We start from the raw sequence: 22,838 nt of genomic DNA, 5'->3' as shown, positions 1-22,838 counted from the left end.
TGTATCTGCAGCGGTCACTAAATCTCATTTTCATAAGATGATTCCCCCCTTCACTGCCTCTAAGCTCATAGACCCCCAACTCTGCACAACCTACTTCTACCTCCTTCTCAAAATGCACAAAGGACTGCCTGAGCAGTCCCATTGTTTCTGCCTACTCCTACTCCTACATTGACTCTTTTGATTGTTTTTCTCTCCCCTTGTCCAGTCCCTTCCTACTTACATCCACCATTCCTCTGAGGCTTGAAGTCATTTTCAGAATTTTGAGTTTGTGGGCTCGAGCTGCTGCCTTTTCACCATGTACATGCACTCCCTCTACATGTCTGTCCGCTATCAGGGTGGTCTTGGGGCTCTCTACATCTTCCTGGAAAAAAGCTTGAACTTTCCTCAGCCACCACCACCATCCTCCTCCAACTGGTCAAGCTAGTCATCACCTGAGCAGCTTCTCCGTTAATACCTCTCACTTCCTTCAGGTCACAGGTGTGGCCGTGGGTACCCACATGGGCCACAGTCCTCCCACCCCCCTTTATGGGGTATATGGAATATTGCTTGTTCCAGCCCTATTCGGCCTGCACCCACACCTACTCTGGTACGTCAGTGACATCATTGCTGCTTCCCTGTGTTGTCTGGAATTGGAAAGGTTTATCAGTTTTGCTTTCAATTTCCACCCTGCTGTTTCCTCTTGATCCATCTCTGACACCTCCCTTCCCTTTCTCAACATCCCATGCAATTGCAGAAAGTGTAAAACCTGCCTGTTTACTTCCTACCTCCTCACTATCCAAGGCCCCAAACACATCTCCCAGGTGAAGCAACGATTTACCCGCACTTCTTTCAATTCTGTCTGCTGTGTTTGCTGCTTATAATATGGCCTACTCTACTTTGGAGAGACTGGGTGACTGCTTTACAAAACGCCAATGTTCAATCCACAAAAAACACCCTGGACTTCCAGTTGCCTGCCATTGCAACAAACGACTCGGTTCCCTGGCTGATATCTCTGTCTCAGTCTTGTAGCAGTGCTGAAGCTCAGCGCAACTTGGAAGATTAGCATTTCATTTTCCGCTTGGGCACCCTGCAGCCTTCAGGACTTGATATCGAATTGAATAATTTTAGGAGCAGAGCACCTTCTCCCATGTCCTAACCTTAACCTCCACACATCGGGCCTTGTCATCATACGGTTTGCTACCACAACGGATCCATTGTCAGGCACAAATGGTCCCCATTAGTAGCTATTGATTCTTCCAGGCTGATGTTTACACATTCTTCTGTCTGTCCAACTGTTGTCTTTTCTTTGGGCCTCATCTTCATGTATCCTTCCATCATTCACTCACTCCCTCTCATTCTCATCTCTAACCCTGACTCCCCCGATCCCCCACCCCCATCTTGTCTTTAGCACATATAGTAGTTACAGTCAGTTCTGAAGAAGGGTCACTGGACCCAAAATGTTGCATTTCCTTCCTCCATGTTTGCTAAGTCCTTTTTCCTGCAATTTCAGTTTTCCAGCACCTGTAGTTCTTTGGTTTTATTTTGTTCTTTCTAGGTAAACTAGGGAAACACCAGGAAGATCTAGAAATTGCGTAAAAGCACTTATAAATTTAATCATACTTCTCAGGTGTAGTTTTATTTTAGGGCAGTTCTTCTAATGTTAAGGAATTTAAAATTGAAGAACCCAGCAATATCCTAGTAGCATTAAGATGGGAAACATTCTGATATCTTTGCATGTCAACAGTTTTTTTTTGTGGGACCACCTGTGACTTTTGGGGTTGAATAAAGGTTATCAATCAAATTAGGAAGGAATTCAAAGTTGGCACTTAGGCTTGTTGAACTTTCAAATATGTGGGTCGGGAGTTAAATAGGGTGAGTCCAAAGTAATTGTTGACTAACGTTCCTACTTGGCAAATGTCAATCCTGTTGCAGTTAGTCGTACCAGATCTGAACAGAAAGATAAAGCTGTTAAAAGGCGAGATGGAGCAGCTGAAGAGTCCGGCAGACAGCTCAACTAGCTAGGCACACAGATGACCCAAATTTTGATGTGCTTGAGTTAGGTGTGGCTATGAAAAATTCAAAGGTGAAGCATTTCTTGCAAATGAATAAAACTTCTGTAAAAAATTGCAAATATAGATGTGTTAGCTGAAGTTCTCGGGTTTGGGATCCCAATAATATGACCTCAGTCATTTGTAGTGATGCTATGCATGTAAATGTTTGTGATGGATTTTCTAGTGTGGGAGAATTTGTGATCTTATTTGTGGGAGAAAATGGGAAGAGTTACCCCCTAGCACGAGAGCAAAGAAAATAAAACTGAAACTCTGGATCTTATTGATGCTGTTGACATGGCATTTTATTTAGATCTAGACATAGATCTCCAAGGAAATGCTACATATAAAGGAGGCTGAAAGAATAATGCCTGTAGAATATTACATAGAAGATCGGTCTTTGTGGGATAACTTGCATTGTGTGGAAAGTGTACGTGACAAAAGGCTTAGGATACATTGAGCTAGTTTAAAGCAGATGCTGGAGAGGAAAGAAATCTGTTTAAAGTAGGTACTAGGCATCACTAAACAAAATGCCTCTAGAAACATTATTGAAGGCTCCACAGAGGGGATTTCCCATTGTTTAATATTGGCAATTTTTAAAAATAGTAATATACCTTGTATAAATAGTCCATTTCTCTTTTTAAAAGGACTATCCGAGTGGAAATGTAGGTCCTTTTTTAAGGCTTGAACACATCTGCTCCAGAGATGATGGTAATTGGACTTCCTTTTCTACATCAAATCAGTTGTAAGTACAATGTCCTGAGGTGTGCCATAGCATCTCTGAACAGGAGAAATGAAGAACTAGGTCTCTTGAGGCACAGTAGTAGTGTCCTAGGTTTAAGTCACGCCTACACCAGTGGTGTGTAAAAACATCTGTGTACAGGTTGATTCGAAAACAAAAAGAGATGAAGCTCTCGTAGCACCATGGTAATGTCCCTAACTCTGAACCAGAATGCTCAAGTTCAAGTCCCAACTACTCCAGAGACCTAGTAACTCTTCAGAATCAGTCTCATTCTTGGACACCGGCATCTCCAGCAAGGATGGACACCTCAATACTTCACTCTACCGCAAGCCCAGGGATAATCTCATGATGCTGTACTTCTCTAGCTTCCACCCTAAACATTTTTAAAAAAAAAAAAAAAAAAGGTTATCCCCTATGGAGAAGCCCTGCGCGTACACAGGATCTGCTCAGATGAGGAGGAATGCGGTGGACACCTGAAGATGTTGATGGATGCTCTCTCAAGACCTGGATACATTGATTGCCAGTTCTGACGTGCCACCGAAGACACACAGGATATGACCGATAGAGTACCCTTCGTTGTCTAGTACTTTCCCAGAGTGGAAAACTATGCCATGTTCTTTGTGGCCTTCAACATGTCATTGATGATGATGAGCATCTCACCAAGATCTTTCCTATGCCTCCGCTTCTCGCCTTCAAATAACCGCCAAACCTTAAACAGACCATTGTTCACAGCAAGTTACCCAGCCTTCAGGACGACATCTACCACAACACCATACAACCATGCTATGGCAACCTCTGCAAGACATGTCAAATCATCGTCATGGATACTGCCATCACACATGGGAACACCACCAACCACGTACATGGCAGATTCTCGTGTGACTCGGCCAATGTTGTCTATCTCATGCGCTACAGACTAGGATGTTCTGAGGCATGGTATATTGGCAAGGCCATGCAGAAGCAATGAAAACGGATGAATAGACACTGCGCAACATCCTCCAGACAGGAGTATCCCACCCAGTTGGGGAACGCTACAGTGGTCAAGGGCATTCAGCCTCCGCTCTTCGGGTAAACGTCCTCCACCGTGGCCTGAGACAGAGACAACAACACAGAATTGCCGAGCAGAGACTGATTGCCAAGTTCTGTACCCATGAAGATGGCCTCAACCATGATCTTGGGTTCATGTCACACTACAGGTGACCCCACGACACTTCTGTATCTTAAAATCTTCCCTGTCCTGTTTTGACAGGCTTGTGCTGTCGCTCGCGCGCTCTCCCTTCCTTCCTCGCTCGTCTCACGCATCTTGGGACAAATCATTTATATTTACAGATACCTTCTATTTTGTTCAAAAAACACAATTTGTAGTCTCAGTCAGTGTGGCATTTTATAAATTCCTGCTTTCTGAATAAAACCAGCCTGATTTGAGGGTAGAACTCCGATCCTGAACGAGGCCTCGTGCCTACAATTTACTGTCAGCCCGAGATGTCACCTTTTTTTGTATGTCTACCTGATTGACGTTTGACAAGTTAGGCAGACACCAGTAACACCTTTACTTTACTCAGGGCAGTGACTTGAAATGGATTCTGGAATTTGCATCTTAACCGATGAAACTTGCGTCTTCTTTCTGACAGAGTTCTCCGTCAGCCATTTTATGTTCATTCACTCCATCACACCAGTTGTATGATCCTTTGGTCTCTCTCTGCCTATAAACTGTGTCTATGTGCCCTCTCTCACTGCACCTGATGAAGGAGCGCTGCTGTGAAAGCTGTGATTTCAAATAAGACCTGTTGGACTATAACCTGATATCGTGTGATTGATTTAAAAAAAATTGTCCACCCCAGTCTAACACTGGCATCTCCACGTACTGGTAACATCTCTGAAATGTTGATTCGAAAATATCTAGACTGAGACTACAAAGAGAGCCTGGATAGTTGGTCCTTTGCTGTTCCTAATTCAAAACTGGGACCTACCAAAGTAGGGGCAGAAGAATAAAGAGCTGAGATCTTTTAGGAGCTCTTGGGGTGAGTGAGTATGTTCCACCCTGTAGACCAGGAGGCCTGAGCTCCACCTGAATGTTTTGATTCTTGTTAATGTCAGTGTTTCTGATTTGTTAATGAGTGCTTTGGTTGATTGGGTGACATTTTTTTTGTAAATAAACCCTAAAAGCTGTGATCTTCCTCAAAGGGATGTTGGCTACTGGACAGGAAAGGGTCGATGAATAAAAAGTCCTTTGCTGCCAAATGGATATGTGTATGAAACAATGAGCAAGGAATCACGTCTGTAGACATGGCAGCTCTGATCAGATTGCGTCTCCCTCAGCTTCTGGAAATTTGCAGTGCATGAGCATGGTAACGGCTCCGTTGTGGAACTTCCAGAGGTCTTTGTTTGTGAATACTCGTTGTCGTAATTTGTTGAAGGCTGAACTGATCCAGTATTAGATCTGCTCATCCATAGGGTCTTTTGAAAGAGAGGTTGTTGACAAAGTATGGAAATACTCAATGTATTCTAAGCACCTCTTTCAGCATGTTTGAGAGATGGAATATTTTGCTGACCAAGTAAACGTTAATGCGAGTTTCATTTTAGCAGTGTGTAAAGGCAGACCAAAATACTGACAGTGCAGGGTAGTTGATCTTAGAGATGAATAGTCACTGACTTGTTAAGTTCAGAACAGCTGTCATCCATTCCATCTGGCACTTTGGAAATTGTGCAGGTGTATTCTCTCCGCAGGATACAGGTCAAAATCATTACTACAAATTACTAATCCACCCATAAAATTTTGAACAGTTTCGGGTGAAGGTAGTGGGATGTTCACTTGTGAAAATTTACAGATTCCCATCTGTAATTCTGCCCAATGTCGACTTTCCTGCGCCTCTGCTGCCTGACCTGTTGTGTTCCTCCCAGCTCCACACAGTATTGACTCTGACTCTAGCATCTGCAGTTCTTTTTATCTCCAAGTAGCCAAAGGTCTGTCCATTTTCGATACTAAATATCATCAATGATGGAGGATGTACAACCTTCAGTGATAGAGAATTCCATAATCATTTGAAGAGATTGCTCCCCAACTTGGGTGTAACTAATTAATAACCTTGCTGAAAGAGGTTAAACATAATTATAAGCACCTCTTTCCTGTTCTGCAGCCAGGGTGAATCTCCATGATTCTAGTGTTAAGCCCTTGCTGATGTTTCATTTTTTAGAAATTTATTTCAATAATTTTGGAGGTGTGACTTGGGAAATTAGACCTAAGATGATTTTTGGACTTATGTTAAAACAAAGTTTTTTTTTTTTTTTTTTTTTTTTTTTTTTTTGTTTATTTGTGAGGCCAGGCCACGAAGTTAGTAGATTGAATCTTAATTGAGAGGTACTGCAAATTCTTCATTACCAGGGCGAGCATTGTTGAAACAGATAACAAGTTCGCTGTTGGTGGGTCCGTACCTGGGAATTAATTCCAGCTAAACCTGGAAAAGAACTTGTATTCAAGCAGATGGCAAATGTTGAATAGTAACTGGTACCTTGTGCGAGAGAATGTCAGTCTGTCACGGAGTGGTCAGAGTTTGAATTGGGGTTTGAACAGTGTTTTCTGTGCAAAAGGAAACTGGTTATTGATGCTACGGCATTAATATTTCAAAGACTCCTGCCTAACCTCCCATGAGTGGCTCGTGGAAGCTCAGAAAATAGAAATCTAAGTTATAAGTATCTCAGCTTTTATCTGAATGAATTCTAAAGCTGACCCTGATTGACACCTTCAGAAAATCCACCAAGAAACCATCATGACCTGTGCAGCAATGCCTCATGAAAACTAAAGTAATCTGGCCAGTTTTATTATTTTATTCATCTCTTAATTGTGTTTGTCCATTTGTCTTTTGTGTGAATGGGGCTGAAAAAGGTTTTTGAGTTTATAGTGTAGACCAATTAGATTATTTTATTTAAATTTACTCTGCTAAAGTTATTGTATTGTTAATAAATTACAAAGACTCTTGTTTAAGCTACAGACGAGTGACAATTGATTTTTCACAAAGTCTGGCATTGTTTATTCAAAAAACTCTGATTAGGAACAAGGGACATCAATTTTGAGGGTCTTGGAAGGTTTAATTTTAGTGTGCTACGAATACAGAGGTAGAAAGGTTGATTGGGTTGGTTGTCTGTTTCCATGTTGTAACATAAGTACTTTGAATTTGACTGCCTTGTTATTCATACTGTTAATAGTATTCATTTTGGTATGGTCTTAAACTAAATTCCAATTTCCTGCATAATAATGTAACATGCTCATTTGTAATTTGACTTTATTAGTTGCATTTAACAATTTTTATTTCTTTTTAGGTTGGTATAGAGGGTATACACATCGTCGCAAAGCTAAAAAGGTGAGTAATTTAAAGTTTATATAAATGCATTTATTACAGGATTTAGGTATCTGTTTCTTTGGGCATAATGAGAATTGTTGAATAAATGTGCTATACAAACAAATAGAGGTAAATTATCTATCTGGTCACGTGTTACTGCTAAGCATCCTTCAGTTATTTGTACTGTATTTGAAGATAATGTTCTCTGAACAAAATCTGTGAAATTTGCATTTAAATGAATGGGTATTGTCTGCTTCCATTATTCCCCCCAGGGAGCCTTTTTAGATTTATCACTTACCAACTGGAATGATTTCAGTTCAATTTTGATGGCAGTTCTGCTTGGTTAAGGATACTGTTTTTCAAAAGAATGCATTCCACAACATCAATGATCTATTATATTTCCAAATTTTATGCCCTAATAGCATTCTCTGTAATTACAATAAAGCAGTGGCTCTAATGCTGAATATACTGAATTGCAGAAAATGGGTTTTGATTTTGGGCTGGCTGCTTGATCCCTTGGGTTGGAGGCTGCATTTGTTGGTTTTGAGGTCTGAACTTATTTAGTGTGTTGGTGATCTGGGTTTTACTGCAAGTTGCTGATGCTTCATTGGGCTGTCAGGAGGTAGCATTTATGGTAGAAGTGTGGGGCCTGATGAAGCAAGTGGCTAGATGACTGTCAATGTTATGAAGCTGGTGCTTCTCCTGATGGGACACGTTGAGGTTCTTTTTGACCACTGGCAAAGTGGTCCATGGCAGAGACTTCATTAGTAGGTTGTTAAGTTGTATTGGGGAACTGGGTGCTATATAGGTCATAGAATCCAAACTTTACATGAATTAGTTAGGTTCCTACCCGACTCGGGGTGACTTGATTGCTCAATTCACAACACAGAATTCTGAAAGGACAGGCGCAGGCTGACAACTCTGCTTTCACAATATTAAAGGATTTGAAATTGGCCTATTGCTCTTCAAAACAATGACAAGAGAAAATCCAGCATCATTTGTAAGAAAATGTTATTTGCCTTGTTTAAATTTGTGACCTGATCACGGTGAATGGGATGCAAAAATGCCTGGGTCTAAATGTTCTTGTATTTTAAAGTTAAGTATGAACTAAAAATTGTAGCAGCTAAGAATTGTTACAGCTAAAAGTCTCTCACCACACCAGTGAACCGATCTGGGCACCTCGCATATCGAAGACTGGAGTGCAGTGTTAATTACTAAAATGTTACTTGAACCCCTATTATATTCTGTGGATTTTGAACCGTTAAGGGATGGTTTGATCAAAGTTTTCTGAATATAGGTTTCAAATTTGCTTCAATTTAGCAATGTTATACTAGGACCAGTAAATGGTTGAAGGTTCTGTTGGTTTTGAAGAGCTGTTACAGAATTGCTCAGCAGACAGATTACTTCCTGAGGTTCGGCAGCTATCGTTACAGGAAAGCACAGCTATATACCTTCATACTATATGCTGCATGTTAGACTGACAATTGTTGGTCACACGTTCTACACCTTGGTTACTTGCTAATTAGCATGTTCTTCCTTGAACTGATATCAGAATAAAAAAGGGGAACAGAAAGGGTCCATGGGTAAAAATTATTTCTGCTATCTGGGGAGTGTGGACAGCCTAAAAATTAGAGCAGGGCCTTTCAGAAGTGAAATTCAGAAGCAGTCCAAAACATGACCTAAAAACAACAATTAATGATAGAAGGTAATTTTAAATCTGAAAGTAATGCATTTCACTTGACCAAAAATATTCTGAAGTATCCTTCACTAAATTCAGAACTCAATTTTTTTTCAGCTTTTGATGAAGGAAAAACTTAGTAGTAACTAATCTATCTCCATTGATTCTACCTCAAATACTTAACAATATATTTCAGTCTTTTTGTGCATGTACAAGCCTCTTAACAACATCTTCACTTTGTCAGCAGCAAGCTGTGACTCAGAATTTAGCAAGGATATAAAATATTACCTAGGTGCTAAGGATTGAATCTCAACCTCTTAGTTGTCTGTAAGAGAGCTGCACATTAAATGGTGCAGTGCACCATTACTCAGGCATCTTAATCTCATAAAGGTAATCACTAAATATTTAGGAAATCTCTTTAGTTTTTACCTATAGCGTGTGGCTTAGTTTTGCACAGAATAGAGAAAACAAAGAAATTATTTAGTTGGCATAAATTTCCTTTTTTGATCATTAAGTCACAATTTGTCATTTTAAGTCTTGGGTAGACTCATGGTAAAAGAAATATCACTACAAGAGTTACCTGAATGAATGATTTACATGAGATACTCAAATTCAAAGTGGCTTTCCCATATGTTACTTGGAACACCAATGTTCAAATAACATAGATTTGTTAATGACAACGGTGCTGCAACAGCATGGAATTTCAACAAATCCGATATCAGAACACTTCCCACAATTTTAAAATACCGATGAACAAAATATTGCAAAAAATGGAAGAAATTAGAGTGTTTGAATTAAGTTTTGATTTTGGCTAGTAAATCATGAACCACGGTGAATTTTATTTTTCTGGTAACTGAAATTTTACAAAAGCAAGCACGCCTGTATTTATAAATACAGTACATTTCTAGGTTTGTGATGGGAGCAGTCAAGAAAATGCCTTTTTACTAGTTTACACTAACTTATAGTTGTTGAGGTTTATTTCTTTTACTCATTTTTGAGAGACCACATTTTATTATCATCTGAATAATATCTAATTTATACTATTGTCTGGAGAGAGTAGTTTGTTGTAATGCAGTTACCCTGTTGAGTTCAGTGACATATGAAATGGTCCCATTGCAGTTTTGAAACATTGATGGCATTTGATTAAATTGAAAACCTTTGCAGAAATGAATACATTTGTGTATGAAATAGGACAGTTTTGTACATCAATTTGTTAACAGTATAATGTTTTCTTCTGTGATTTCATTGGTTATGTATATTCTATGCACCAATGTTGGAAAAATTCTGATGTAATTTTCTGATTTTAGAAAATACTAAAACTGTCAGTTTTGATGACCAAATGCTGCTTTTCCAATTAAATATTGTTTTATTATAGGGTATTTTTCCTGCTTCGTATATTCAGCTGAAGGAAGCAACAGTTGAAGGCAAAGGGTGAGCTATGGAATTCAAATTATATTTTTGTATCTTTTAGAATTGTCTTGCGTTTTAATAAGAAACTTGCACCTAATTTCTACAGGTGTAGCAATATCAACTAATGTCTTCCAGACTACAAAAAAAAAACGAGGTAGTTGAACGTGTATGTTTTGTGAATAAACAATTGTATCGGTATACAAGTTGAGTGGAACTTGTATGTATCAGTCAATCCACAATAATGAACGAGATATAAAATACTTGTTAAAAGAATGTTGGTATATATTACAAATTATTAATTTTTTTGGAAAACTGCTGTAAATTTAGGGTATTTGCAATAAAGTAATAGGAGGTGTATGTGGTACTTTTAACACTCACCTTCAGATATACTGACAATTGTATGAGCACATTCAGTAGCTGCATGAAAGTTGAAGACCAGTTAATTGCATTATTTTGGGTATTCTGTTGTGGGAAGTACATTGCAACTATGAGCGCATTCAACCTAGATTCACTGGGTTGATACTAGAAATGCAGAATTAAATATAGCATGTACAAGATGCTATTTTGACAGAAGAAGACTTGAGAAAAAGAAGTGATTTTAATTGAGAACAATTAAGAGTTATGATAGAATAAATTGGAAAATATTGGGATAACACTAGAATGGACAAATAGCATTGGGTGTTTATGCAGACTGTTAGGACATGGAAAGTCAGAGAGTGGTGTGATGCAAGCTATGGGGAGAAGCTAGGACATTACTTGAAACATAATAGTGAGATTAATTTTGGATTTGTAGTAAGGAGCAAGGGAAGACACATTGTTTTACCATTAATATCTATGTAGTAACAGCTCTAAAACTTTATTATTTATTGGATGACTATCAAGGATATTGAAAGCATGCTGATCCTTTTCTCTATAATTCATGTTCAGCAGTTAAAAGATCATAGTTGGATTCTGATTTAACGGAAACAACATAGGAGGAATTTGGTGACAGCATTAGCATGCTGTCATTTGAAAGAACAGTACAGCGCAGGAACAGGCCCTTTGGCCCACCAAGACTATGCCGACACATGATGTCTTTCTAAATTGAAACCATTTGCAACTATGCGGCCTGTGATCCTGTATTCTCTGCGTGTTTCTATATCTGTCGAGATACCTCTTAAACATTGCTATCGTAGCTGCCTCCACCACCACCGCTGGCAGTGCATCCTGGACACTTCCCCACCCCCCCGGGTGATTAAAAACTTGCCCCTCACGTTTCCTTTAAACTTACCCACTTGTGCCTTAAACTTATGTCTCCTAGTAATTTGAGGTTTCTATCCTGGGAAAAAGATGCTGACTATCCATTCTATCCATGTCTCTTGTGATTTTGTGAACTTCTATCAGGTCACCTCTCATCCTTTTGATGTTGAAGTGAAAACATATCTTTGCTCTTCTCATTGCTAATAACCATCTAATCCAGGCAACATGCTGGTAAGCTATTCCTGTACCCTTTCCAAAGCCGCTTCATCCTTCTGGTAGTGTGGTGACTAGGAACTGTACACAATTCCAAATGTGGCTTAACAAAATTTCTGTACAGCTGCAACGTGACCTGCCAATTATTATATTTTGTGCCCTGACCAATGAAGTCAAGCATGCCATATGCCTTCTCGACTACCATATCCACTTGTGTTGCCACTTTCAGGGAACTGTTGACATGCACACCTAGATCCCTCTGTATGTTGATGATACAAAGGGTTCTGTTGTTTTACTGTCAACTTCCTTTCAGCATTTGATCTTCCAAAATGCATCACCTTGCTTTTATCTGCATTAAACGCCATCTGCCATTTCCCTGCCCAAGTTTCAAGCCTGTTTATGTCCTGCTGTATCTTTTGGCGATCTTCCTCATCTATAGCTGCCCCAATTTGTTTGTCATCCGTAAACTAACTAATCAGGCCGCCTTTATGTGTGTATAGACCTTGTCAAAGTCCACATAGACAACATCCACCACCCTGTCCTCATCACTCATCTTTGTCATTTCCTAAAAAAGATCAAATCAAGTTTGAGACATGACCTTCCCAGCACAAAACCATGCTGCCAATGCCAATTAGTCCACATTTTTCCTTCCCTAGCAATTTCCCCGCCACTGACAAGTTCGTTGTGGAACGTGAAATTAATCCTGTTCATATTTGCTTGCTTGAAAATTTTTGCCAGTTGTAAGGACTATTTTAAATAATTTTATGTAGTTTCAGCTCATCAGATCCACAGAATTGTTATTTATGTCATGGTCTCCTTTTAAGCTATCTCAGTTGCTGTTATAAAGAATGAAAAATGTCAGATCACTGCAATATTGGGTAATCCTTTGAAGTTTGTATGGATTTGAAAGGATTTCACTGCACCAGTATTTTGTGGTGTTCAAGAATTTAAGTTGATGGTTAGGTGACTGATATAGGTAAATATTACTTTTTTCAGTGCTAACATGTAGTTTTGAGCTCATTCATATTGAACAAGAGACCTTTTTATTCTTTGCATCCTTCAACATGAAGCAAAAATTACCACAGTCAAAAATCAAAAATTCACCCTGTAAAGTTTTGGAAAATTGCTGTTTGGTTTTATTGAAACAATATTATGTCAGAAGCTGAATTGTAATGATGTTTTTATGATCCCAGTTTTTGTTACTACTGGACAAGTCAGATCCCAGATTGAAATCTTGCCTGAGTTGATCATATTTTTAAAAAATTATGAACTTGATCGTCTGTTTTAAGCACGCAATGTTGCAATTTTGTTTAACAATAGAATTGGTATGTTACACAAAAGAAATGATAAAATAGCACAAACCAAGCTATTTACATATAATGCAGTTTGAAAGATTTTGAAACACATGGCAACGTAAAACCTCATCTATGCCCCACAATAAGTAATCAACTATCAGAGAGCACATTCCATCCTGTAAAGTATCTATAGTTTTGACAACACAGTGTGGAGCTGGAGGAACACAGCAGGCCAGGCACCATCAGAGGAGCAGGAAAGTTGATGTTTCAGATGAGGACACTTCAGAAATTCCTGTGACTCCAGCATCTGCAGTTCTTGCTATCTCTATAGTTTTGACGTAACTGTTTCAATTTCCTGTCTTGAGAGCTTGATAGCATTTTTTTCCCCTTGATTATTCGTACAGCTAAGCTGACATTAACTTCAGACAGCCGCCTTCTAATTTCTAATTTTTGTTCTGGAATTTGCAAACAAAAACCCTTACGTTGAGGTAGCTTGTTTCCTAAAAACTGAAAGAACTGTCGATGCTGTAAATCAGGAACAAAAACAAAGTTGCGGGAAAAGCTCAGCAGGTCTGGCAGCATCTGAGAAGGAAAAAACAGAGTTAACGTTTCGGGTCCGGTGACCCTTCCTTAGAACTCAGAACTAGCTTGTTTCCTAACTGTTATGAATTAACACCTTTCTCGAGGAGAAGGTCCTCTTGCATCTGGTCCCAGCTAGATTGTCTTACTGCCCAGAAGCTTTCCAATCTATTTGTTTCTCCTAAGCAAAAATCAACCGAAAGTGAGCTAATTCCTTTCAATGTTGGTTGTCTCCAATTGTCAAACTCACAATACAAATACATTCTTGTTATTACTCTAGGAGACCCCAGTCCGCTGCTCTCTGACACATACTTGTTTAAATCATGGCTCCAGAAGGATTGTGCAGTTCGTTATTAAACCCCCTCATGTATTCAGACCAAAGCCCTCAAGCCACTAGTTCAAAATCCAAACTCTATAATAAAGGATATTAATGTATATAAATCACACATCTTAATCACAATATAAATAAAACAAGTACTCCTAATCTATAATTGTTATAGGCAATTGTTAGTATAAAGTACAAAACAACAAAGATTGCTCTATTACAAAAATTTCAGCATACGTATGATTACAATGCATTGTAAAACACATCTCTCTTTAATTTACAGATGAGAAACAAAGTCTGTTGCACTCAATGCTTTGCATTTGAGTCCGCAGGTCATATATTGTCAGGTTGAGTTAATTAAATGTGACTCTTTTAGTTGGAATGATGTATTTGACGATTTTCATCATAACTTCTAACCAAACAGTGGAGATGTTATTGTATCAGTTATGTTCTGACTTGGTGTGAGAAATTTTCTTGGATCATGTATTTGCTGACAGTCTTGTATAATGTGATTTGAGGATTATGTCTACAATTATGAGAATTGTTAGTATGAAGCTCTTTACGAAAAATATTGCTTTAAAAATTAAGCTTTAGTTTTTCAGATTAAAAATATGTATTCATAACTTTTAAGTGCTTTCGATGACTTTGAGGAGAAAATGTGAATGCTGACAAATATCTTGTAACTTTGCTTTGCCTCTCTGAGGCAGCATAGAACAAACTCTTAAGGAGGAAAACAAGAAATTTTCTTATTGATGTTTAGAATTTTGATACTTCCAGTGTCTCTGAGCTGGGATATATACTTCAATTAGATTGAGGAATCTGTACATGTGCTTTAGAATTGCAGTCATTTCTTCATGGAAATTCTTATTAAGTATTGGTAGTTTTGACTCATTGAAATTTCAAAGCAGATCTCTGTAGGCTTGACCAAAGAATTTGACTTCCTACTTTCTGTAAGGATCCTACTAGAAACAAAAGATGTTTGACCAATCCTGTTGAATTAAATAATGCAGCAATTAATATTGAGCCATTAGTCAATACATTTATTTATAATTAGACATTCTCTCTAATTTTTGTACTCCGAGTTTTATGAAACATTGAAGTCAAGCAAAGATAAATTTCTTACATAGAAAGTATCTGGAATGATACTTCAGCATTCACTTAAATCAGAACCTAAACCACAGTGAGCAGTGTTGAATGGGAAATCAATATGTTATGATCCTGTTATGTATATTTTTCTAATCCTTATCACTTGATAATCAGGTTTTTTACTTAAAAGCAATTCTGTATGATGCTAAAATTCCTGTCCAGACTGATAATAGTTGAATGGAGAAATTTCTCAAATGGCCAGTGTAAATAACTAAAGGGCAAGATTTTGCATTTTAAGCATTTACTGTCTCAAAAAATTAAAATGAGTACAGATAAATAGTGCAGTGAAACTTTGCATGTTTCATATGATCTTCAACTTTTGTGATGGCACCAGGATTAGTGAGGCTCAATTTCCAACATGCTCCTTCAGTGAATAATAAACAAGGTTTATTATTTAAAAAAGAACAAAGAATTGCAGATGCTGGAAATCTGAAACAAAAACAAATTGCTGGAGAAACTCAGCAGGTCTGGCAGCATCTGTGGAGAAAAAGCGGAGTCAACATTTTGGATCCAGTGATCCTCTTCCTCATCTGGTTGTTGATCGTGTCACCTGTTTTTTTTTTTAAATGATAGCTGGCTAATTCTAGCTTTCCAAAAGGTTCCTGCATAGTGCTGTATGATTTGTGTGAATTTAACTTTTGGATGTTAACATTTATGCATGTTAAGATATTTACTGAAGTTGCAGGTTGATGCTTTCAATTGAAATAATATTCTTTGCCAATTAAAATGTTCTGCGGCCTTTTTTTGAATAGATTTTTAAAAAATATTTAATAATAAAGTAAGATATTGTCATGATGCAGCTGATGTGACTACTGGTTAAATTATATCTCAATGAAATCTGGCTTGATAGATCATTTAAAAATTATGATGTAATCTTTTGAAAGTTTGAAACATAAGCAGACAAGACTGCAGAATTGGTTTCAGCATAAAGATTATTACAGAAAAGACGTAAAAATAATATACATACCAACCTATCTACATAAAACACAAAGATTTCAGAACATATGGTAAAATAAAATTCTAGTATCATAAAGAACTGTGGGGGATGGAGTTCTGCTGAAGAGTTATTGGACTGGAAGGGTTAACTCTGCTTTCTTCCCACAGATGCTGCTAGACCCACTGAGTTTCTCCAGCAATTTCTACTCGCTAATAATTACCAGTTCACTGAAGTCCAGAGAAATCTTACTTTCTCGTCCAGTACGCAGATTTATTTTAACTACTTTTCAATTCCTGGCCCGTGAGCTGTGAAGACCTTTTTCTTTGAATATTCACAGAACTGAGACCTTAGGTTTCTTTTTTTCAGTCTTTTAAATTATCTGCAGAGTTCTAACAAAGCACATCTGGTCTAGAAGTTGGCATAAGTGACAACCTTTCCACTGAGGTAACTTGTTTCTTTATCTTGTATGTGCAATCTCCTTTGTTAGGAAAGACAGTACTTGCTACTGATCACGGTGAAGTTTCCCTTGAACTGATTTTAAAAGCTTTTGAATTCACTTTTTAAAAAAAACTTCATTTTCTTAAACCATTAGCTGTAGCAGGTCTAAATTTTCTGCTGGAAATAACCATAGTATAAACAAACCTCCATTAAATCTCTCTGACACACAGTGGTTTTAAGTGATAGCTCTGGAAAGGCTGACCAATTTAAAAAAAGACTGACATCCGTATGCCACTAGTTCAAAAGCCAAATTCCTAAAATATTAAAATAGATAAACGCGACACCTTTTGTTGCAGTTTCATTTTCATTTTAAAAAAGCATACTTCTAGACTTACAAATTATTTTAATGTGTTTATATTATAATTTATCTGTCTTTCAGTGCTGCAGAAGTTATATTAATTTGCTCATTGTGGTTAAAAAGTTCAGTACATTGAATTGATATTTTGTTGCATTATTTTATTGGGCACGTGTCCCGTTCTGGTCGCGCAGTTATAGGAAGGACGTTGTTAACCTGGAGAGGGTTCAAAAGAGATTTACCAGGTTGTGCTGGGTGTGGAAGGTTTGAGTTATAAAGGGCTGGATAGGCTGGGACTTTTATTTTACTGGAGCGTAGGTTGAGAGGTGACCTTACAGAAGTTTGTAAAATAATGAGGGGTATAGATAGGGTTAATGGCAAATGCCTTTTCCCTAGGATCGAGTTCTGTTGTGGGTAAATTGTTGGACGTGATTATAAAAGATCGGATTTATGGATATTTAGAGAGGGAAAAATTGATTAGGGATGGTCAGCATGGTTCTGTGCGAGGAAAATTGTGTCCCACAAACTTGATTGAGTTTTCTGAGGAAGTAACAAAAAAATTCATGTTGGCAGAGTGGTAGACGTTGTTTATTTGGATTTTAGTACAGCCTTTGACAAGGTTCCACATGGTAGACTAATTAGTAAAGTCCGGTCACATGGGATTTAGGGTGAGCTTGCCAATTGGATACATAATTGGATTAACAGCAGGAGACAGTAAAGGCGGAGGGTTGCTTTTTGGATTGGAGGCCTGTGACCAATGGTGTTGCACAGGGATCTGTTCTGGGTCCTCTCTCTTGTTTGTCATTTACATAAATGATTTGGATGAGGATATAGATGGCATGGTTAGTAAGTTTGTGGACGACACCAAAATTGGTGTGATAGTAGATAGTGAAAAAGGTTTTCTAAGATTACAGAGGGACCTTGAACAAATGGGTCAAGGGGCTGAAAAATGGCAGATGGAGTTCAATCTGGATAATTGTGAGGAATTGCATTTTGGTACAACAAGCAAGGGTAGAGCTTGTATAGTTAATGGTAGGGCCTTGGCTAGTGTTTTAGAAGAGAAGGACCTGGAGGTTCAGGTACATAATTCTTTGAAGTTGGTGTCAAGTATAGACCGGCTGGTTAAAAAGGCATTTGACATGCTTGCCTTCATTGCGCAGTCCTTTTATGTACAGGAGTCGGGAAGTCATGTTGAAGTTGTATAGGACATTGGTGAGGCCTCTTCTGGAATACTGTATACAGGTCTGGTCGCCCAGTTGTAGGAAGCATATTATCAAGCTGGAGAGGGTTCAGAAGAGATGTACCAGGATGTTGCCGGGTATGGAAGGTTTGAGTTATGAGGAAAGGCTGGATAGACTGGGACTTTCTTCACTGGAGTGTAGGAGGTTAAGAGTTTATAAAGTAATGAAAGGAATAGATGGAGTTAATGGCAGTTGTCTTTTCCCCAAGATGGGGGATTTCAAGACCAGGAGGCACTTTTTTAAAGTGAGAGGAAAGAGCTTTAAAAAAGACATGGGCAAATTTTTTACACAGAGGGTGGTTTGCGTGTGGAATGAACTTCCTGAGGAAGTGGTGGATGTGGATACAATTGCAGTATCTAAAAGCCATTTGGGGTAAGTACATGAATAGAAAAGGTTTGGAGGGATACAGGCTAGGAGCAGACAGGTGGGCTAGTTTAGTTTGGGATCATATTCGGCATGGACTGGTTGGACTGAAGGGTCCGTTTCCATGCTGCATGACTCTGTAGGTTTGAATAATAATTTGACCCATACTACTTGTATGGCCCAAGCAAACATATATGCATATGAGAATTTTCGGTGTTTGGGAATATCTGTTCTAAAATTCCCTCCACTTAAAACTGTTAATTAATTTGCAGGTAACATATTATTTTATGTATTTTTTGAAATGTCAAAGGATGTGTAATTGATTTGCCATCCAGATTTAAAGCTGCGATTTTTTGATTTACTTCTTTACTGGAACCAATTTCAATGTAAAGTTATCTCCTCCTCTTTCTTCATCCTATTCCCAATCATAATGATTGGTGTGCTATTAAGAAACCCCCATTTCCTTTTGTGAGGCCATTCCTGGACAGTTGCATTCTGATCTTGTATGGGGTTTAACTGGGAATAATATAACTTCTTAGTGTGCAATATTTAATGGGATCCATAAACTGCAAAAAAAATTGTTAGCTCTAAGTGTAGTACAAATTTTTGTCCACACTGAAGTAATTTCAAATTTTAACCAGTAAACACCTCTGGTAATAGCTTGTTTAAATTGTTTATTTCAAACTAATGGATAATTTCTAAGTTGTATTCAGAGAAAGCTGAGGTTTTAAACCCTTATCTTCTGTGATTTTGCAGTGCAGCCAATGTTTCTTGTTTTCTATTTAGTCCTTAAAATATGTCACTTCATTGTGGATTTACAGAACATTTTTTCAAAACTTGGGATATTGTCTTGATAAAATGTGTCTATGACCACAAGCTTGCCTCCAGATGCATTCTGCTGGTAGGTCCTTTCAATTTATCATTGAAGTTTATTGATACTCTAGGAAGCTAAGCCGAGTTAAATTCTATTAGCTTTTTTTAATCCTTTCTCTATCCCTTGAGAAGATAACCTTCTAAAAGTTCTTGGCAGTAATATTTTTTTCTTGAAATGAGTCCGAGGTTTAATAGGAGCAGTAGTATCATGTGGACTATCTCTGTGACAATGCTGAATCTGAAAGTGACGGTAGTTCTTCACACAGTTACATTTGTGCAATTGCTCCAACTCTCTGCCTTTGCTCTTTTCAAATGTCTAAAGTTGTTCACACTGGTTCCTCTTTTTGCTCATTATTGCTTACTGAAAATTTGTACAAATCATGCACTTCAAATGCATCGATGTTTAAAACCCTTTTCCTGAATGATTGATTGTAATGTAAATACACCCAGATTAAGCCAAGGCTTTTGAATAAGGCTAAGAACTTCCACTAGAAAGGTGAATGAAAAGGCATGAGTTAATTTAATATGTGAGTTAAATGCAGTATTGAAATCTATTTTTCAATTTGAATTTGATTTTAATGCCTAATTTTGAATGTATACTTGTATGCTTTGTTTGACTTTAAATAGCTTCAGACATCGGGTTACTTAAGGAAATTGAATTATAAGTCGATATTGCTATCTTCAGTTTTAAATGTTAGAAAAATTAATTGTGATCCAATGAATGAGTTTGTGGAAAGCAATTTCACACAGTCAGAAGTTTTAATATGCAGATATGACATTCTATGAAAGCTCTTGTTGCTATAACAAAGGTTTCTGAAGAAAGTATCTGATTAGGAAAGTAAGTTGGCAATTTGAATATAATCATCCTGTTTTGTATTTAATTGAAGGCAACATGAAACTGTTATACCAAATGAGCTTCCATTGGTTCAGGAAGTCACTACAACTCTTCGAGAATGGTCAAGTATATGGCGCCAGTTGTATGTTGTGAGTGAACTACAATATGCTAAGAAGTTTTCTCCACACTTCTATGTTTTAAGCAGTTTATTGTATTTAACATCATTCGGTTTTCTGCAGAAATGTTGTAACTCCATGAAGCTCCATAATGAGGACTACTGTCTTTGTATTTGACATTAGTTAGTGCTCCTAAATTTCATTCACATGAACTAGAGATCAAACACTTTTTCTTGAAATTTCTGGTGTTGTTTTTCCTTTATATTTTCCTCCTTACCTCAATTTGAGCACAGTTGAATGAAGTATTATGATTGTTTTCAAAATGCAACCGTTCCTAATCTTGGCGTGGGCAAATCTAATCAAGCCAATTACTGCCCCATTAATCTACTCTCATTCATCACCAAAGTAATGGAGGGCATTGTCAATAGTCCTGTGGAGTAACACTTGCTGATCCCCTTCACTGATGCTTAGTTTGAGTTCTGTTAGGGCTTCTAGGCATGCAGCCTCATTACAGAATTAGATCAAACGTAGGCAAAATGTGCTACAATTAGGGGAGGTAGTTGAGGTGGTGGCAGAGAGCTGTACTGGTTTCAGGAATATCTAGCACACGAAGATAGTGTTGGATGTAAATCTACTCAGCTTCTGTAGACTGTTGCAGGAGTTTGAGTTTATTGACTTAGTCTCAGCTGCTACAGCAAGGACGTTCACCTCCCTCAAGGTCAAGAGTGCACAATGTTTAACATAATTTGCAACTCCTCATACCAAAGCAATCCATGTTCATGTGTGCTAAGATCTGGATGAAATTCAACCAATCAACTTTGGTTTGATATGCAATAAGTAACATTTACCTCACTCAAGTCATGTATGACCATTTACAATGAATAAGAATTTAAGCACCTTCTTTGATGTTCAACATCACCAAGTCCTCTACTGTTAACTTCATTGAACAGAAACTGAACTAGGACAAGCTGTAGAAATACTCTGACTTCAAGAACAGGCCAGAGGCTGTAAATTCTGGGGCAATGAACTCCCCACCTGACTTCTCAAAAACTGTTCACTCTCTGCACTTCAGAAAGTGTGAACATCATCCTTTTGCCTGGATGAGGGTTGCTCCAAAAATGTTCAATAAGCTTGACACCAATCAGGACCAAGTAACCTGCTTAATTGCAATCCCATCTATCACCTTAACCTTTCACTGTCCACTGCTGATGTACAGTGGTAGTAGTCCATGCTATACAGAGAAGCTCTAAAACAACTAACCATAAGTCCTTTGACATCAACTTCCAACCTCTGATCTCTACCTACTAAAACGTAAAGGCAGCAGGCATATGGAATGCCACCACTAACCACTTTCCTTCCATGCCACACAGAATCTCAAGTGCTCTGGGACAGAATGAGGCCATTTGGCCCAGCATGCCTGCATGGTTCATTGAGTGAGCATCATTACCCAGTGCTAGTTTCCTGCTTTTGCCCTTATACCTATGCAGATTATTTTATCGAAAATAGTCATCTAATGCACTCTCTGTAATGCCTCAATTTAACCTACCTCCACCTTCATGCAGTGCATTCCATACTCTAACTACTTGTTGAGAGAAATGTTTTGCTTAATTTCATCTTCACTGTTTTGCACATCACTTTAAATCTATGCTATCTTGGTCTTTTATATGCCAGAACAGTTTCTCCCTATCTAATCTATCCATGCTGTTCATGATCTTGAAGCCTCTATTATATCTTCTCCCAGCTGCCTTCTCTCCCAAATTCAATGTGTTCACAAATTAAGTTCCTCATCCTGTAACTGTTCATGTAAACTGCACATGCACTTTCTCCAATGCATTCAAATTCTTTATGTAATATGATATCTAGTATTTTAAACAATACTTCCATTGAAGTCTTACAAATGTCTTAAACAAGGTCACATCACCTCCTTGCTCTGTACCCTATGTCCTGGTTGTTAAAACCAAGGACACTGTTTGCTTTACTTACTGTACTATATCTGTCCTCTCTATAACCAGTGTGCATATACACCCAGATCCCTCTGCTCCGGGGCTCCATTTAGAATTTTACCCCCTATTTTGTATTGTCATTCAGTGTTCTTCCACACTTGGATTTCTCTGGGTCAAAATACTGGAACTTCATTCCAAAGAGCAGTTTGGATATGCCTGTTACAGTTGGAAAATCCAATTGACAGCTCACTGTAAACTTCCCAAGAAAATTAGGGATGGACAACTAATGCTGGCCTTACCAGCGATGTCTGTCTGCACTCATGAATGAGACTTAAAATGTATGGAAAAATATTGATCTAGCATTGAGCGTAAGTTAATGTTTCTTGAATGCTTATGTGTCTAACTTGTCCTTTTATTCTTGAATTTTGAGTATTGTTTTGTTTCCTTGTTCCTTGATTTTTTTTTTTCCATTGTGCTCAAGGACTTAAAGACCCAAAACAATGTGTGTTACACAAGCACCATAATAGAAGTTTCACACAGTATGCAAGGATGTAAAGAGAATTTTTGACCACACTGCTTGGAAGTTTATTCTGAATCAACCATTCTTGGAAAATCTTTCTATCCTGTTTCCCTATAGGTTGGATCCTTGATTGAATGGAAGACTTAGAGTTATTTGGATAATTGCCTAGTTAAAAGAATGTCATTTTTGTGTGGGTTTAAAGTAATTTCTAGAAACTGGGGTAGGT

At 38.0% G+C, this 22,838-nt stretch overlaps 1 protein-coding gene across 1 annotated transcript in view; it reads left to right on the top strand.

Annotated features, from left to right (window-relative positions):
- The window catches only part of LOC109919487 (dedicator of cytokinesis protein 1-like), a 344,368-nt gene that overhangs the window by 40,496 nt on the left and 281,034 nt on the right, over nt 1-22,838 (top strand). The window contains exons 4-6 of the mRNA XM_048609182.1: nt 7,087-7,127; nt 10,160-10,215; nt 20,086-20,182. Of these exons, the coding sequence (XP_048465139.1) occupies nt 7,087-7,127; nt 10,160-10,215; nt 20,086-20,182 (194 nt within the window). The remainder of the gene's footprint in view (nt 1-7,086; nt 7,128-10,159; nt 10,216-20,085; nt 20,183-22,838) is intronic.

Source organism: Rhincodon typus, chromosome 20 (genome assembly GCF_021869965.1).
Source record: "Rhincodon typus isolate 14 chromosome 20, sRhiTyp1.1, whole genome shotgun sequence".
Lineage (NCBI taxonomy): Eukaryota > Metazoa > Chordata > Chondrichthyes > Orectolobiformes > Rhincodontidae > Rhincodon > Rhincodon typus.
This window is presented reverse-complemented; position numbering and strand designations above follow the sequence as displayed.